The sequence below is a fragment of the Rhinolophus ferrumequinum genome, chromosome 4 (assembly GCF_004115265.2).
Source record: "Rhinolophus ferrumequinum isolate MPI-CBG mRhiFer1 chromosome 4, mRhiFer1_v1.p, whole genome shotgun sequence".
NCBI classification, from domain to species: Eukaryota; Metazoa; Chordata; class Mammalia; order Chiroptera; family Rhinolophidae; genus Rhinolophus; species Rhinolophus ferrumequinum.
This window is the reverse complement of record NC_046287.1, coordinates 74,770-89,270: the sequence shown is the minus strand read 5'-3', so window position 1 is coordinate 89,270 and position 14,501 is coordinate 74,770. Positions and strand designations below refer to the sequence as shown.

General features: G+C 43.1%; 1 protein-coding gene across 11 annotated transcripts in view; it reads right to left on the bottom strand.

Moving 5' to 3' along the window:
* FBXO25 (F-box protein 25) overlaps positions 1-14,501 on the bottom strand; it is a 66,153-nt gene that overhangs the window by 26,687 nt on the left and 24,965 nt on the right. For all 11 annotated transcript variants that reach the window (XR_004422916.1, XR_004422915.1, XM_033105235.1 and 8 more), the window contains 3 exons: positions 8,602-8,705; positions 7,890-7,939; positions 5,364-5,456 (listed from right to left, as the gene is read on the bottom strand). Coding sequence is in view for 9 of the 11 variants with exons in the window: in XM_033105235.1 (XP_032961126.1) it covers positions 5,364-5,456; positions 7,890-7,939; positions 8,602-8,705 (247 nt within the window). In the remaining 2 variants the exon portion in view is untranslated. The remainder of the gene's footprint in view (positions 1-5,363; positions 5,457-7,889; positions 7,940-8,601; positions 8,706-14,501) is intronic.

Sequence of the window (14,501 nt, the reverse complement as noted above, 5' to 3'; positions counted from 1 at the left end):
TGTTCATGTTTTCCGACCATTGTCTGTCCCCACCGTCCCCGCCCCACTGATGAGGGTCCTTCTGTCCCGCAGCCCTGCGGAGGCTTCTGCCGGTCCCCACGTGGCCCCGAGTCTCGACCCTGTCAGGAGCCTGTGTGTGAACACTCATCTCCGAGTGAGGCAGGTTCCCAGATCCCAGACTGCCGTCCTCAAGAGGCCCCAGGGGGCTCCCCAGGCATCGGCAGCCCCAGGCTGTCCTCTCCCTTTGTGCCGGGAAAGCTGGTTCTCACAAATCGGCTCCTCTGTGTGGTCTCGGTGACCACAGCCCACCTCTGCATAGAACTGGGTCTGTAACTTCCTAGCTCCCTGCTGTAAGCGGGGAACCCCGCACCATGACCTCTGCTGACCATGCAGCCTCCCCCCCGGACAGCACGTGTCTGCTGGTGTCACCCGGGTCTGCCTGGCGTCTGTGCAACCCGAACACATGCCTTCCTCCTCCTGTGCGATTCCTGCCCAGTCTTAGCTGCGTCTGGTGAGCCTCCAACACACTCCAGGATCCTAAAGCACGTCTGCCTACTGTTTCTCTGAAAATGGACTTTTTCACCCCTTCCCATTCTCCTTGCTGCCTTCGTTGATTTCCAGAAAGAGAGAAGAAACTGTTAGCCCACATGCTCACACAGGCAGATTGGCTGTAGCAGTCCTAACTAACATCAATATGACAATCACGCTGGGGAAAAATCCTCCTGCGACTTCTAATGTATCTATGTGAAAAGCGCCCTGTACGGCAGTAACTACAGAAAGACGACACTTCAGTGTACTGGCCAGAGACAAGTGAGCGCCTGCCCAACACACCCGAACTAAACACACGGCTGAAACGTCAGGCCTGCTCCTCCTCCTTTCACGCCAGCTACGCGCTGTTATTCAATGTCCCCCTTGCCTGACCGCCACCACAGCCAGCACTGTTTTAATGGTGTCACACCTCTGTTCTGCCCCCTGCATTACGAACCAAATACAGACAAAGGATTCAGACAACTGAGTGAAGAGATGGGCTGCAGTGCTAACGAAAGTGGGCCTAGGAAGTACCTGAGGTGTGTGCAGCCACACTGAGTCCTGACCCTCGACATCCAGGCGCATCTCGATGCACCCAGCCAGGCGCATCGTGTAAACCCCAAAACCTTCCCACCTGGCTTCTTGCTCCAATGACATGTAAACAAGAGGAAGTACATGAGAGTGTGCAAACACACTGTTCTTCTTTTCCTCAGAGAACAACAAGAGGAAAAGGAGGAGAGTCACACAGCCCTGTCCTCACCCCTACGAGAAGCGTGGGGCCTGGGCCGGCACTGCTAGAGGGTCTCTGAGCGCTGCCCGAAGGGCCCCGCGGGTGCCCGCGATCTGTTCCTGAGGCAGCCTCACTGAGACAGACGCTGGCCACGCTGGCCACACAATGCTCACGCTCCCATGAGCGTGCAACAAGGAACCCTGATGCTATGTGACACGTGGACTCAGGACCGGACCTGAGGATTCCAGGGTCTTCTGTTACAGCCGACATCGGAAGATGTGCAAAGGTGAGAAACAATGCCGGTCTTTATTTTTAAATAAACAGGAATATTTTGTAAAACTTTTAATTCCAATATGGTAAATATTAATAGATGTAACTCACAAAACCAAAATCTCTTCCAAAGAGTGAAAAGGACCACAGAGCCTTCACAAACAGGGACTGTGTGTCCTCCGTCATCAACATAAACTACAGTTTTCTAACACCGTGTAAAAATCCTGTGAAAAAGACTTGAAGTCGCCAGCAGAAGGCAGGGGCGCAGCAGCTGTCTTAGCTAATTATCCACAAGGACTGGGAGACGGTGCCCCCCCCCCCCCCCCGCACCAGCATGCGCAGACACAGGAGGCAAGAGAGGCAAGGTCAGCAGGTGACAAGGAAAATGTTAGGTTAAAATGGTGGTTACGTGAAAAGGGCAAAAGACATATTTACAAAGAAAATGGAACCAGACACTAGCCTCTTTTTAGATAAATATATAGGGCAAAATCTGTCGGAAATTTAGTAAACATTACCTGAAAATATAAATACTGTAGCAGACTTTTATATATCTCTTCAAATTTCAAAATTCTAAAGGATGTGGAAGAATTAACTAACAGAACTGCCAAAGCTTGTTTTATGGATAAGCAGAAAAATTACATCCTTCAAATAGAGAATGTGCATTTTTCTCATGTCAACATAATGTTCAAAAAAAATCAATTATGGAAATGGCCACAAAGGAAAATGTGACACATTTCAAAGAAGCAGAGACCTTACAGGCCAAACTCTGATAAGCCAGTAAAACCAGAATTAAATAAAGCAACATACAACTGTAGCTATGGTGAGATTCAAAGTGCATCCCTAACTAGGATCAGGAGAAAGTGAGAACTCCACGTGTGTGTATGTGTTCACGACGGACCCCACGAGCACGCGGGGTAAGACCCAGGTACTGCCGTTTGTTCCTTCCGAGTCAGTCTGACACAGTGTGGACAGTCCATTCTTCACTGAGCAGAGCCACTTAGCGGTTCAGTCTTCACTTTTGGGTTCTTTTAGACTTATAATCAACAGTAAACACCGAGTGACTATTATACAGGCACTATTTCCAGTACTCGACACCATTAGCCTGCCTAATTCTCAGAGCACACCTATGAGACGGGTACTGTCACCCTCTCCTCAGTGAGGAAACTTGAGTCCCAGACGTGGAGAAATGCACTGAAGTCACACGGCTACACGAGGAGCAGGACGGGAACATGGGCCGTCTCCTGTGTCTGCACCGCGGGGGGACCCACGCCAGGCTGCCCGCCATCACATCACGGATGCCAGTGCACAGTGGACGGCTCCCAGCAGCGTCACTGGTGTGAAATCTGACTGTCTCATTTTAAAGTCTTCTCAGTTTTACTGTATCCAATCAGAACGGAATGTGACCTAAACCTACAAGAGCAGACAGTTCTCAACTAGATGTTCCCGAAGCCAAAGCGGACCCACCCCCTATCCGGGAGCACAGACCACGCAGGCTGTTTTTCTGGGAGAGCTTCACTTGTTCCGCCGTCATGCTCTCCCACCAGCTGTGGCCCCCATGCCACTGCCCGAAGGTTAAAGGGGGTCTCACGACAGAACTGACGCAGGCTGCATGAAAGCCAAGTTTCCCACTTGGGAACCAGCCCGAGCAGACACGATTTATCGACAATTTTCACTTTCTGGATTGTCCCTCTTCTCAGTCTTCCTGGGAAATTACTATCCCACGTGACTCTGTCTCATTCCCTGACTTCTAGAACCCGCAGAGAGAGAGAGAGACATTGTTGTTTTTATGGAAACTGAACTGTTACACAATTTATGATTTCAGTTGTGTTCAAAGAACTCTTAGTTGCTTGCTGTGTTTAGTCATGCTCTACAGTTTTCTTACTGACAGGATAAATATGCTGGAAGTTAAGGAAGACAAAGACGGTACCGTATACTTGCAGACCCTACAGTAATGACAATAATTTCAAAATTCTAAATAACTTGGACACGCTTCTGTCGGCGTCCCACTGAATGAAGGAAAGGCCAGCATGGCTAGTGTGTGCACATAAGCCAGACCCTCCACTGTGATCGCCAGTTCATTGTTCATTGTCTCTCCTGAAAACGTCACAGCTACGGCATCGCGTTTAATCCTGCTGAGGTCAAAGCTGTCTGGCTAAAGAGCGTGTCCTTCGATTCTAAGCAGGTCCCACGCTGTCGTTTCTTGTCTTTCCTCCTACATGAATCTTATTTTTAGGGCATTAACACATTTTATTGTACAGTTTTGACCAACACATTTAAGGGGAAAAATTATAGGAAACGCCTGGAGTAGTAGCCGACAGCCAATTACCGAATTAACACTAAGAAATGTTTTTTTTTTAATTAAATACATCTTTTTTGTGCTAAGGAACTCTTTTGGGAAGAATCTGTTTTATAATAAAGAATGAAGTTCCTCCATGTCCAAATACCAAATTTTCTTGCAAAGAGAAGGTGCCTAAAGGTTTAGTAAACTAAGTGGCAAAAATGTAATTATTTTAGAGAGTCCAACTGGCCATTCATACTTGAGGTAGAATTTGTGGAGAATATTTAACAGTGGTGAACAACTCACAAAACAGTGCATGTGCGCGGTGCCTCATTCATTCATCTTGAAGTTCAGTTCAGGAAGAACCAGAAATGAGTGTTTTCCAGGTCCTGTGTTAGGTGGCGGGGGTGACGGGGTCACTGAAGAGATTATTATACGACAATAATGTAGCATGTGATTGGGTCCCTTAACACAAAGTTCAACACAGCAAACGAGGGCTTAATTAGCAGCAAGACCAAAAATTTTAGAGTCCTTTTCTACAGTGTCATCGAACTCCAAGGCCCTTATTTTAAAATGTCATATGACATTCAAAAAAGTCACTGGATTTCCGTGAGAGGAAAAGTTCGTAGAAACAAGAACAAGAAGGCAGTAACAGAAGCCCCCGTCTGTGTGAGGACAATGGCACCCAGTCTCCAGCTCGGCTTCTCCTGGGACTTGTTTCTTGACTTTACTGGATCTGCGCATGACTGCTGTTATGCCTTTGTCTAAATCCTCCCAAACGGGGCCAGTGTGTAAGCAGAGTGTGTTCTGGGCGCTTGCACGGCCTCCCGGCGACGGCCCTCTGTGGTGGACACTCGGCCTCACAGTGTCGTGTCAGAGACTCAGGACCGTGGTACATGATGGACAGCTGCTGCGGTCCCAGCGCCCGTCCCAGGCCTGCCGGCCACTGCAGGCGGGCCGTCCTGACTGCAGCCTCACTCCCAGCCCCTCACCGTGGGCCGAGGTGTGAGCTGCTGAAGCCACACAGTCTCAGTAGAAACAAGAAACAAGTTTCGAAATCTTCAGTGAACCAGACATTCTAGTCACCTGCATCTTTTTCGTTGTTTTCATGGCTTCGCTATTAAAGGACCCATGAAATACTTAGGAGACAGGGAGGACTTCATCTCCAAAAGCAAGTAACATTTAAACAAACCTTGGGGGTTACAGGGACCAAGGCAAGTGAGAAGTCCCAGGACATGAGAAGTTGTGTAAAGGTCAGAGGGAGCAGCGGGGACCAACGAAAATGGCTTAGCTTCCCCACCATGGGGACACAGTCAAGGAAGGGGCTGGATCTTCCTTCTGGGAGCTGGTAAGACCAATAAGAAGCTGGGTGACATTAGAAAAGAGGACAAAGAACCCCCTAGAAAGCCATACTTCTAACAGAAGAGAAACTTTTGTCTCTAATCACACAATAGGCATATTTTTTACTCCAACACTCATTTTGCTGGGTCAGCTTTTCAACATAGCCACATGCAGAGGAACAGGCCTCTGAGTGGAGCACAAAGGGTAAATACTTACTTTGACCACGTAATTGAACCTGCGGACGTCCTGAATGGCACTTGAGAAGTCCAGGCGGTTGAAAGCTTCTCCCAGAGTGCAGTAGCCATGCCGCTGGAAGCAGACACAGGACCGTTAGAACTCGAAGTCTGAGCCACTTGGTCACAGGGCACTGACAGTTAAGGCGAGTGAGTCTGTGCAAATTGTTTTTGTAGATTTTGGCAAAGGACATTTGTTTTCATTATAACTTATTCCATATATAGATGATGGTAGAGTAAAATTATAGCATTGCTAAATTTAAGTCATTTGTGGAGAATTTAGACAGTCTGCACTGACATACAATGGTACATTGGGTGGGAGGGCAAAGCAAGCCTAAAACCATAAAAGAAGTGAAGTATTGTAGGCTATGCAACTAGAAAGACATAAGGCAGGGGTCTGCCTTGCTGTGAAGATGCAACTTCTAAATATAAATACGTGTGTGCAGACATTCGATTCCTCTAGAGGAGTCATGCAGGCCTGTGGTCTGGCCGTCTGTCCTACACACAGGTCAAGGGCGGGAGGCATGTCAGCAAGCGGGGACGAGGGCGGCCCTGCAAACACCGGCTGGGAGGAGAGGGCAGGACGCAGTGGCATGTGACGATGGGCAGTTTCCAGGTGGGAGCAGGGGGTGTCTAGCCCCCCAAACCCAAGAGTCAAAGAAAACAAAAGAAACACAGGACTTCTTTTTAAGTACAGAAACACTGTTGCTCCGTTTCAGGTGTCTTCCTTTAACGATATTCCCTGTATTCTATGTGGGTTTGCGTACATCTGGACATTAGGCTTTAGGGCTCCTTTCAACACAATCTTCTGTATTTGAAATGTGAAGAACATTTAAAGAGATTTTCAAGTCAGAGTTAATCGGATAGATAAACTGGGGAATCGTTGCAGAAAACCCGATGCGAGGCAGGAGAGGGTCTAGAGGTGAAACGCCTTAATCGCCTGTAAAAGACGCACAACGAGGGCTCCTTAGGCTCATGCCCAGATCCCAAGGACAGTCCTACTGTGTGCACAAACCAACAACGTGCGTTTACCTAAAACATTCAGTACGTATTGTAACTGAAAATCTATGTTCCTGGGAGCTATGGGGGAAGCAAAGGTTTGATAAAATCTGAAATTAATCACAACTGATATTTCTACTTGAACTTCTTCCCAACGAACAGAACCCTAAATGCTGGTGTGGCAGACTCTTCTCCAGGAAGCCACCCATCTCACAACAGCCTCTTCTTTGGTGAATTAAATCTGACTCACAGAGCGAATTGCAAAGGGCCTGTCTGAACCACATGAGCAGCCCAGCTCCGAGGGGGCCAGGAACCACGCACACGGGAGGGGGCGCTCAGAGCCTGCAGGGCAGCCGAACTCGGCCATGTCGACAGGCAGCAGGTACCTGGTCTGCATCAGGTGAGAAGATGAGACATGTGGTGAGACCAGACACAGCTGGAGAAAGAAGGGCCAGCTCCCAGCTCCGAGTCCTGCTCCCTTCGGGAGCCTGGCTACTCTGTTCTTCAGGGCCATACACCATCGCTGCAGACTCACCGTAAATCCCCCTTCTGGTGCTTACACTGGCCTAAGTTGGATACCGTTTCTGTCAATCGTGTGGTAACAGAGCAAAATAAATGTTTAATAGTCTTTCATAAGCTCAAAGTACTTCAGATTCTGCCAAACTCTTTCTTCTAATGGTGTGTGAGACTGCGTGCTAAGGTGTCGTTTCATCCCCACGTAACCTTATGAACCATCACCAATAAGTTTTCTGTCTCAGAATCTAACCCTTAACCTCATAGGAAGCTGGGCTAGTTTCAGGACATCCATTATTAACACTTCTGGAACATTTAACTAATGCTAATGTATACTGCACCATTGCTCCCTAAATTATTTCCCTCAACTGCTGTGAAACAAGGCAAATGCAGAGTTTCTCAGACCACAGAAGGAAGGAAGTGTCCCCGACACCACGCAGAGGAAAAGGAGACGCGGAACTGGAGTAAGCTTGCGGTTTGGTGGCTCATAAAAAAGCTTCAGCCAACTTGGCAAAAGAAAGGACGGGAAAGGTTCAGACTGATCTTTGCAGAGTCACACTCAGTTACTAACGTCGTATTAGCAACTGTACATGTTAAATGAGGATTTACATGTTCTCATGGCTCCCCAGACACAGAGGGGCCACCAACACCTCCCTGCTGGTACCCGGGGCTCAGCATTAACAGCTTTGGGGGAAAGGTGGGGAGATAGTATCAAACTATCTCAGGGCCCACGTTTGTTCTGAAACAGGCTTTTTGTTCATTCAGATTTGTACCGGAGGCAATAACCATACACCATGCACACACGTTCGTACATACACACTCACTAACATATACACACACACACACACACACACACACACAAACAAGATTCACTGTATCAGAGATCATCTGTTAGAATGTGATCCATAGACTTGATGTTGAAAAAAGTTATGTTATGTTATATGACATTCAACAGAAACAAGACAAAATATGCTCTTTTTTGTAACAGAATACTTACTTCTCTTGTGCTTTCTTTATGGACATAGATCCATTTTTCACGATAAAAACCTAGAATAAAAATTAACTTTGTTTTTAAAATCCTGTGAATCATTTCGAAATGAAGATTTTCAGGAACTTAAAATAGTTGCATATGCTAACAAAACTATCTATCGTATAGATAGGAGATGCTTTTACTTGGTTAAATGTAAACAGAATTGCTTTGTTTCCTAACATCAGTTTAGGAGGTGCTGAAACATATTATAAGAAAAAATGATTTAAGGCAGTACCAACTCTTAGTAACGTACAAGAAAATTAGCGTCACCAACGACTGCGGTGACGTCAAAGCACAGATCGGTATAAAATGCATTTATTAATAAATGATTCTGGACCCTGATAAAACGTTCTGTTCTCTGTCACTGCTTTTATGTGGTGTTCGATTTAAGTCAAATTTTTCTCAAAACTCAAATCCCAGAGCTTCCAGGATCATGACAACCACTCTCCAGGGGACTCTATCTTCTGCAGCAGACCGAGTGGCTGAGACATTTCCCAGTAACTCATGGGTGTGCTTCAAAAACTCGGCCACAAAGTCAGTGGGCAACACTGATACGCCCTGTCATTTACATGTCTTTCTCATCTTTCGTTTCACTGGATAGCACTGTCAAGGCAATCTGGTATGTCAAACATATTCAACAAGTAAAATACCATAAAATTGTTAATGAACGTGATCTTACATTGAGTATTTGTGTCGTTTCTAAAATGGCCCTTTTTCCTTTTTTTCGATGCATACCCATGCTCTTCGTTACTGAATATTTCTTCATCGTCACTATTTAAGATTCTGCAATAAAGATACATTTGATTAAAATACTTTTACAGGGAGATCTTCATGTGACTGTAATATATGATACCAAATATTTGGTTTGCATTTAAGGAAATCAAAATAAAAATCATGTTATAAATTATAAAAGCAACCAGTTACTTTTCGAAGCAGCACATCACAGATTTGAAATTACAAGGTTAATGTCTAATGTGTTCTTTTTGTTTTGAGAAATCTGACATTTATCCTGGTTCTCTCAAAAAAGTTATACCAGGAAGTACTCAACATGCTTTAGAATGTCCCAAGGGTTTTGATACACTCATCCAAGATAGTTTCAGACTTCAAAATGCCTTTTGAAAACATGGAGGTTATAAACAAAACTGTAAACACTCTGGATAAAAGTTAATATGACAATATGATACCCGGTACTGACTACTGACTTGATGTATCCTGATCCAATGTGCAGTCAACACTCAACATTTCTGTTTATCTCCGATACTTTCAAAGACTTAATTAACTGGAACTATTACTGCATTTTAACTTTTCCTTATTAATTAATCATCGGCCAAATAATGTTACCTGTTAAGGCACTTACCTGAAGGAAGATGAAGTAGAACGTTCATTTTTCCCATTTAATACAGCTAATTAAAAGCTTTCTCAATTTTTATTTTACTTTTTTTATGAAATAAGAAAATTAAATAAGGCAATAACTGATTAACGTGAACACATTTGCTTTAAAAAAAAAGTTTCTTCCTTGTAGCAAAAAATACTCTAAACAGCAATCCACCCCTCAAAAGTACACATGCACCAAATGTTAAAAATGTTTTTTTAATCTAAAAATGACTTTATTTCACTCTTATTTCCAAGAATATTTTTGCTTAAGAAATTTGAGATAACATTTAAAAATTTTTTCAGTCATTTTAAGACACTGTTCTATTGTCTCTTTTATTGTTTTTTCTTCTTCTTTTTAGTTTCAGGTGTACAAAACAATGTAATCGTTAGACATTTCACCCCTCACAAAGTGATACCCCCTCCCCCAATCTATTGCCCCTCTGACATCGTATGTATCTACTACAATTCCATTGACTCTATTCCCTATGCTGTACTCCATATCCCGTGACTTTAAATTATATTATAGTTGACATACAATATTATTCAGCTTCAGCTTCAGGTATACAGCGCAGTGGACAGGCATCTACACAGTCCATGAAGTAAGTGGTCTCCCTAATAAGAAATGTGCCCATCTGACACCCTACAAAATCTCTACAACATTATTGATTATGTTCCCCAAACTGTCATATCCCCGTGGCAATATTGTAGTTACCAATTTGTGCTTTCTAATCCCCTCCCCTTCTTCATCCTCACCCGCCTGCCATCTAGCAACCATCAGTGTTTCCTCTATATCTCTGAGACTATTTCTGTTTACTTTGTCATTTATTCAATTCTTTAGAGTCCACATATAAGTGAGATCATACGGTATTCGTCTTTCTCTGTCTGACTTATCTCACTCAGCATAATGTTCTCTAGGTCCATCCATATCGTTGCAAATGGTAAGATTTCATCTTTACAGCCGAGTAATACTCAACTGTATAAATGAACCACAGATTCTTAATCCAGTTGTCTATAGATGGGCATTTCGGTTTTTTCCAAGTCTTGGCTGTTGGGAATAGCGCCCAGTTCTCATCTTCAACACACTGATAACGGAGTGTTTCCTCCTGATAGCAAAGCGGGGCTTTGGGGAGCTGAGCCACCGGCAAGCCTGGGGCTGACCTGACGCTCAGAGCCAGGGAGGGCGCTGCACACAAGCTCCTACAGCCAGCGTTCACTTTGAATAAAAACTGAATTTGCCCAGCTGTCAGAGTAGACTTAAACAGCACTGGCAACAGTTACAAATCATCCACACAAGCAAAAGTGCATTTAGAAAAACTAACCACACAACATCCAGTGGTGGGCGTCAAATAACACCAATCCATGGGAACTGGCTGATCCTGATTGTCTCTCATATTTAATCTCAGGCTAGTTTGTTGTCACTGACTTGAATACTGAATGCAGTTTTCAAACCTCAACAGCTTCTCTAGAGACAATCACAAACACATTAAGGAAAAAAGCAGAAATACACTGCTCTCCAGAAACCGTCACAGAAACGAAACCAGGCTACAGGGGAGCAAACAGCTGGGAACAATGTCGTAAGGAGAGGGGGGGACAATCAAGCGTGCAGCAGAGAAGAGGAACCCGGCAAATGCCTGAGACACCTGCTCTGGGATGGCCGGCCCTCAGGTTGTCCCATGTTTCAGGGAGGACAGTCCCTTTTACTCCTGGCTGACACATGGGCAGGACTGGCTGCAGGAACCGCATTCTTCTAGCAAACATGTCCGCAGAGCATGTGAACAGTAGCTCCTTTGGGGCTCCTCATACCAGTGGACACCAAAGGCAGGCGTGGCCAGTGAAGGAGCTCACCAGACTTCACGGGAAAGCCCAGGGGCCAATGTCAGACATAGCACCTCGTCTGAGTCAACACAGGATAATTAAAGGAAAATGCCTACTGTAAGAAAGTTAGTTGCTATTTTTACAAAGCATTTTAAACATAAAATATCCATATTTTTTTGTGGTAGTTATACTGTCAGGTTAAAAAAAAGTAAAAGTGTGTGTGTGTGGGGGGGGAAATAAATGCTTTCATAATTAAAATATGTAAAAATGTTATTTAAGCAGGCCTGAAGTGAGCGCCACCATATATTCAAAATGTTAAAAATACAAACTGCCACCCAAGAATAACTGTACCCACTAGAGTTATTCTGCAGAATTGAAAGAGAGAATAAGTTTTCCAGACAAGGAAAATCTAAAGGAGTTCACTGCCACTAGACAAGCCTTACAAGGAATGTTAAAGGGACTTCTTTAAGCTGAAAGGAAAGGGTGATGAATAGTACCAAGAAAACATATTGAAGTATAAATCTCACTGGTAAAGGTAAATAAATAGTAAAATTCAGATAATCTAATGTTGTAAAGATGGTGGGTTAATCACTTATAAAGCCAGTCTGAAGGTTAAAAGACAAAAGTAGTAACAATAACTGTAACTACAAAAATCTGTTAATAGATATGCAAGATAAAAAGATGTAAACTGTGACATAAAGAAACAAAACATGGGGGGAGATGTAGAGTTTTAGAATACATTCAAATTTAAGTTGTTGTCAACTTAAAATAGACAGTTATAAGTAAGCCTTGTGGTAAACACTAAGAAAAAAGAAAAGATACACAAAAAATAAAAAGAAAGGGATCTAAGCATACCACTAAACAAAATCATGAAAGGAAGAGAAGGAACAAAGGAATTACAAAACAGCCAGAAATCAATGAACAAAATGGCAATAAGTACATATCTATCAATAATTACTTTAAATATAAATAGACTAAAATCTCCAATCAAAAGACATACAGTAGGGCTGGCCCGGTGGCTCAGGCAGTTGGAGCTCCCTGCTCCTAAAACCAAAGGCTGCCGGTTCTATTCCCACATGGGCCAGTGGGCTCTCAACCACAAGGTTGCCAGTTCTATTCCTCCACTCCCTCAAGGAATCGGTGGGCTCCGCTCCCTGCAATTAAGATTGAACACAGCAGCTTGAGCTGAGCTGTCGCTGAGCTCCCGGATGGCTGTCGTTTGGAGCGCGTCCTCTCAACCACAAGATTGCCGGTTCGACTCCCGCAAGGGATGGTGGGCTGTGCCCCCTGCAACTAGCAACAGCAACTGGACCTGGAGCTGAGCTGTGCCCTCCACAACTAAGATTGAACAACTAAGACTGAAAGGACAACAACTTGACTTGGAAAGAGTCCTGGAAGTACACACTGTTCCCCAATAAAGTCCTGTTCTTCTTCCCCAATAAAATCTTTAAAAAGAAAAAAAGACATACAGTAGATGAATGGATTAAAAAATAAGACCAATTTATATGGTGCCTACAAGAGACTCACTTCAGATGTAAGGACACACACACACTGAAAGTGAAGGGATGGAAAGAGATATTCCATGCAAATGGAAACCCCAAAGAAAGTTGGGGTAGCTATAATTACATTAAAAATAGACCAAAATAGGCTTTAAAACAAAGACTGTAAGAAGAGACAAAGAAAGGCATTATGTAGGGTCAATCCAACAAAAGGATATAACATCTGTAAATATTTATGCATCCAACATAGGAACCCTTAAATAAGTAAAGCGAATATTAACAGAATTAAAGAGAGAAATAGACAGCAATACAATAATAGCAGGGGACAGTCACAGCCCACTTTAATCAATGGACAGATCGTCCAGACAGAAAATCAGTATGGAAACACTGGCATCAAATGACATGTTAGACCAGATGGACTTAACAGGCATATACAGAATTTTCCCTCCAAAAGCAAGAGAAGACACACTCTTCTCAAGCTGCACATGGAGCATAATCCAGGACAGATCATATGTTAGGCCACAAAACAAGTCTTTAATAAATTGAGATTGAAATCATCTCAAGCACCTTTTCTGACCATGATGGTATGAACTAGAATACAATTACAAGACTAAAACTGGAACTATCACAAATATGTGGAGATTAAACAACATGCTACTGAACAACCAATGTGCCAAAGAGGAAAACAAAAGAGAAATTTAAAAAATACCTTGAGACAAAGGAAAATGGAAATACACCAAAACTTACAATGAAGCAAAAGCAGTTCTAAGGAGAGTCATAGTGATAAGTGCCTACCTCAAGAAACAGGAAACATCTCAAATACAACCTAATTTTACACCTCAAGGAACTAGAAAAAGAACAAAGTTCAAAGTTAGTAGTAAAAAGGAAATAAAGATCAGAGGAGAAATAAATGAAAGAGAAACTAGAAAAAAACAATAGAAAAGATCAATGAACCAAGAACTGTTTATTTTTAAACATAAACAAAATTGACAAACATTTAGCTAGACTCACCAAGAAAGGAAGACTCATGAACTATGATAAATGAAAAAGGAGATGTTACAATTCATACCACTGAAATACTAAAGGTCATAAGAAACTATTATGAACAATTACACGCCAACAAACTGGACAAGCTAGAACAAATAGTCAAGTTCCAGAAACACACAACCTACCAACACTAAATCATGACGGGAAAATCTGAATAGAGCGATTACTAACAAGAAGACTAAATCAGTAACCAACATCCTCCCAACAAACAAACATACAGGACCAGATGGCTTCACTAATTAGTTCTATCAAACATTTAAAGAATTACTATCAATCCTTCTCAAACTTTTGCAAAAATTAGAAATGGAAACATTTCCAAACTCATTTTACCAGGCCAGCACTACCCGGAAAACAAAACCAAGACAAGTACACCACACACACACACACACACACACACACACACACACACAAATTACAGCAATGTCCCTGATGAACATAAATGTAATCATCCTCAACAATACATTAGCAAACTGAATTCAGCAATACAGTAAAAGGATCATACACCACAATCAAACGGGATTTGTTCGGGGAATCAAGTGTGATCAAGTGTATTCAAATTATGCTAATCGGAACCACTTTGAGCACCTCTTGTAATTGCAGAAGTCAAACGTGACTTGTATTCATCTTTTATTATCTGTATATATTGAGTATTACAATTTTAATACAATTTTCCTTTCTTAAAATGTGTATACATTTTTTGGCACCCTCTGTATATAGAGTCACGGGATGTAGAGGACAGCATAGGGAATAGAGTCAATGGAATTGTAACAGCTATTAATATATACGATGTCAGACGGGTAGTAGAATGGGGGGGTTTGTCACTTTGTGAAGGGTGTGTCTAGTT